General features: G+C 42.6%; 1 protein-coding gene across 1 annotated transcript; it reads left to right on the top strand.

Moving 5' to 3' along the window:
- Positions 1-414: 414 nt before the first annotated feature.
- On the top strand, positions 415-1,368 carry LOC132242090 (olfactory receptor 52M1-like). Its single transcript, XM_059711005.1, has one exon. It carries the CDS (start codon positions 415-417, stop codon positions 1,366-1,368), a length of 954 nt encoding a protein of 317 aa, XP_059566988.1.
- Positions 1,369-4,517: the final 3,149 nt, after the last annotated feature.

Raw genomic sequence — 4,517 nt, 5'->3', positions numbered from 1 at the left:
GCAGGCACTGGGCTAAATACATTACATAGACTTACATTTAATGATGGCTCATAGAACTTTTCTGTATTTTCCATTTCCTTTAAAAAAATGTTTCCAAAAGCAAAATTCATCGAAGGGGATGAACATTTTGGGAACTTCTACAGTGGAGTAGGGTAAGTTAGCAGTAGAAATCATGAGCATACCTGTTTCTACATTTACCAGTGGGTGTTTTTATGCATAGTCTCTTTTATAAATATGTAATATGCCAATTTTCAAAACCACACTTCCAACTCTGCTTTATTATAGGCTCCATCAGTTTCCCAGGATGGAAAAAAAAGAACTAGTAGTCTACAGTTTCCAGAGGCAATATTTCTCAGAGAAGTAAAAATCTAAAAATAAGAGCTCCTGTCCTCTGGGTACTTCACACCCTCAAATATGTTTGTGTCTAACAATTCCTGCTTGGCGCCTACTTCTTTCTGGCTCACTGGCATCCCAGGGCTGGAGTCTCTGCACATCTGGCTCTCCATCCCCTTCAGCTCCATGTACTTGGTGGCTGTGGTGGGGAATGTCATCATCCTGGCTGTGGTAAAGGTGGAGCGCAGCCTGCATCAGCCCATGTACTTCTTCCTGTGCATGTTGGCTGTCATTGATTTGGTCCTGTCAACTTCTACCATGCCCAAACTGCTGGCCATCTTCTGGTTTGGTGCCCACCACATTGACTTAGATGCTTGCTTGGCTCAAATGTTCTTCATCCACTGCTTTGCCACAGTTGAGTCAGGCATCTTCCTTGCCATGGCTTTTGATCGCTATGTGGCCATCTGTGACCCACTACGCCATACTTCGGTGCTCACCCACACAGTGGTGAGTCGTTTGGGTCTGGCTGCCCTCCTCCGTGGAGTACTCTACATTGGACCCCTACCCCTGATGATTCGCCTGAGGCTGTCGCTTTACCGGACCCAAATCATTGCCCACTCCTACTGTGAGCACATGGCCGTGGTCACTGTTGCATGTGGTGACACAACGGTCAACGACTTTTATGGAATGGGAATCGGGTTCCTAGTATTGATCCTGGATTCATTAGCCATCACTGCCTCCTATGTGATGATTTTCAGAGCTGTAATGGGACTGGCCACCCCTGAGGCTAAGCTTAAAACCCTAGGGACATGCAGTTCTCACATTTGTGCCATCCTTGTCTTCTACATCCCCATTGCTATTTCCTCTCTCACTCACCGCTTTGGACATCATGTGCCTCCCCATATCCATATCCTTTTGGCCAACTTTTACCTCCTAATCCCACCCATCCTCAACCCAGTTGTCTATGCTGTTCGTACCAGACAGATTCGAGAGCGACTTCTCTACATTCTCAAAGCAGGGGCTCATCCCAAGTGACTATTCTGCACCTATAAGGCATGTAGATATTTGGTGATGGAAGGAAAAGGCTCTAACTGAGGCAGCCAATGCAATAAGACCCATGCAACTGGGTCTTACTGGAGTTGTGGAAATAAGGGTCTATGATGAATGAATTTTCTGAAAATGGAGAGGGTAATATCTGAAATATATGACAGTGGAGAGAAATCAAGAAATAAGTTTTTACACTACAATATCCCTTTTCCTATTTGACTTCATCAAATTATGCACAACCACAGAACTGGGAATATTTTTATTTTTGACGTTTTTTGGTAAAGGATTTCTGGTTTCTCTTTGGAGAGTGTTTTTGAACAATTCCTAGAAGGTAAAATTATATTCTAACACCTTTTTAAATATGTTTTACTGATTTTTAGAGAAAGAAGAAGGGAGAGGGCTAGAAACATTGATGAGAGAGAAACATCATTGACTGACTGCCTCCTGCACACCCCCTGCTGGGGATCTAGCCTGCAACCTGGGCATGTGCCCTGACTGGGCATCAAACCAGTGACCTCTTGGTTTAAGAGTCAATTGACACACAACTACTGGGCAACACTGGCCAGGCTACCCTAATACCTTCTTGAAGACCATTTACAAATTCTGTCAGCAAAAGCCTGGAAAAATTCCAACTGTGTTGGCAAGCTCTTCCAATCCTTTGGCTTGCCCCAGAAAAGACCTTTTGTTGAGAATGGAGGCAATATGAATATTACAAATCTTAACCTAATAGGACCTTACTGCCCATAGGAGTTAAAGTCCTCAAGCCAGATCATTTCCCCATTTAATAGATAGATGGAAATGTAATATCCCACATCTTCTCCTAATAATAGAGTTAATTGGAAGCAGGTAGGACGAGACAGAAGGACAATTGGGGATTTTGTTTTGGAGTCCCTGAAATGGCATACATGAAGGACAGCAGCTATACTGAAATATTAAAAGGACATAATGAGAAGGTCACAGTGGGATTGACTTGAAAAAGGGGTTATGTAGAGAATGGCGTAAAGGTGATGAGAATAAATAGAGACACAGTGGTAGATACAAACCTTGAAATAACTTCAGATCTTTGGTGAATTTTTGCTTCATACTTTTTTATTTTTATATGATTTTAACTCTTTTCTTTTTCTTGATTATAGATTTTTCATAATAAAATTACTATTCCAGGCTAGAAACCTACAGAAATGATGGTAATGCATGAAAAATGAAATGAAGCAATCACTATTAATTGTAGTTATTCAGAATTATATGTCTATTTTAGTTCTAAAATGTTTTAGACTTTAAAATGTGCAACTCACCTCCTTGTTTTGCATACCATTACAAAAAAAGGGAAAAATTAGGAACTTAGGATATCACAAACTCTTTTCTAAAGTTTTGCTAATTTCAAATTTCTATTTCCTTATAATCTTATTCCTAAACCTAAGGTGGTTGGCTCATATATATTTTTCTCCATTGTTTCTCCTTCCCCCATCTCCTTATTAAGGTCCCTGGAATCCAGTGCCAAAACCAAGTCCACTTACTGGGAAAAGGTTGTGTTCTATGAACATAATTTTAGTGCCAAATGTTTTTAGTAGGAATTGATAAAAAGATGCTATAAAAACCTCAGAGATACAAGCTTATTTTACAGAATATCTCCTGACCATAATCCTAGGTTTTGAAGGAAAAAAAATGTATCACTGGCACTGATGCGGAGGGAAATGACAAGAAAATTTTGTCATGGAATGGCTCTTCGGCATAATGCCTAAAGTCCATTTTTTACTGTGCAAGCAGAAAATATATATGGAGATCCAGGGCTTTTAATCTGGACTTAGTATTAATCCTTCTAAATGTAATTAACTTTCTGGCCAAATCCTGTCAGAAACCTCACAGTAAAGTGTTTCTCTTTAGAAATCTGCTGGGTCTACCATAGATCAAGACCAAATACCAATCATCTCTAGTTTCTTTATATGGATGGCATTGAATGATTGGGGGTAAAGAGAAAATACCATCTGTCTGTATGGTCCTAGATACAGGGATAACCCCCCTGACAACATCCATGCCTATCAGACTCAGGTTGTGTACTTGGTTACAGTAGAGCATTTAATTCCATTGTCAACTATACTCACTGCTGGGCTCTTTCACGGTGAAGGGGTTATCTCAGAACAAGACGGGAGGGAATACATAGTGGTGAATGCAGTATAGGGACCTGACAGAAGTCCAATAATTGAATCTCTCCCTTATTCAAAGCCAACATCTTACTTCTCCTTCACACAAATATCTCTGTTCCCTTTTTATCACCCGCCCTAGGGTGGGAGTAAAGGACACTCTCATCAGTCCCTTTTGAGTCTGCAAGACTTCATGGAAAAGTGAAATTGGGGAACAGTTGAAGGAGGAGGCATTTTTATGGTTATTTGTAAAGGCATTTTTATGGTCATATGGCACAGGTGGTTAAGGATTTGGGCTCTGCAATTACTATAAATGGCAGAGATGGATCTGAACCAATAACTGTCAGACTTTGGATGTGTTGCACAATCTAAGCCTCAGTTTCCTCTCCTTGAAAATGATACTAACTCCTTATGGATTTGTTATAATCTACACTAATAAAAGAGAAAGATGCAAATTGGCTGTACCTTCACAACTCCCACCAGCCAATCAGGGGTGAGTATGCAAATTAACCCAACAAGATGGCAGGTTAATTTACATATGCAGGCGCTGAGCTGCTGGGGTGGGGCAAGACGCAGGTGTTCCATACCTCCCCAGCCACTCCAGGCCACTGGGCAGTGTGGGAAGGTAGAAAGGCAGCTCCGGGCCAGAGTGAAGGCAGTGCCGGCAGCCAAGAGAAAGAAGGCCTATTCTTGCACGAATCTTCATGCATCAGGCCTCTAGTCTATATATATAAAAAGCCAGTGACCTGTCACTATGATGCCCACTGTGGCCAGCAAACCAGCTTGATCAGGGGTGGAGCCAGTGGCCAACCTCCCGCAGCCCTTCCCCCTGGCCAGCCCCACCCCTAGTCATCCCCAAAACCCCAATAGGGGGTGGGACTGGCCAACCAAGCTCCTTTAGCCTCACCCAACCCCACCCCAGATCGACCACCACCACCCCGATCAGGGGCAGGACCAGCGGCCAACCACCCATGGCCTCTCCCCAAGGCCGCTGGCCCA

Source organism: Myotis daubentonii, chromosome 9, assembly GCF_963259705.1.
Source record: "Myotis daubentonii chromosome 9, mMyoDau2.1, whole genome shotgun sequence".
Classification (NCBI taxonomy): domain Eukaryota; kingdom Metazoa; phylum Chordata; class Mammalia; order Chiroptera; family Vespertilionidae; genus Myotis; species Myotis daubentonii.
The sequence above is the reverse complement of the archived record's forward strand: the minus strand, read 5'-3'. Positions and strand labels throughout refer to the sequence as shown.

Coding starts and splice junctions, on each gene's coding strand:
- LOC132242090 (XM_059711005.1), top strand. CDS start 415: ATGTTTGTGTCTAACAATTCCTGCTTGGCGCCTACTTCTTTCTGGCTC.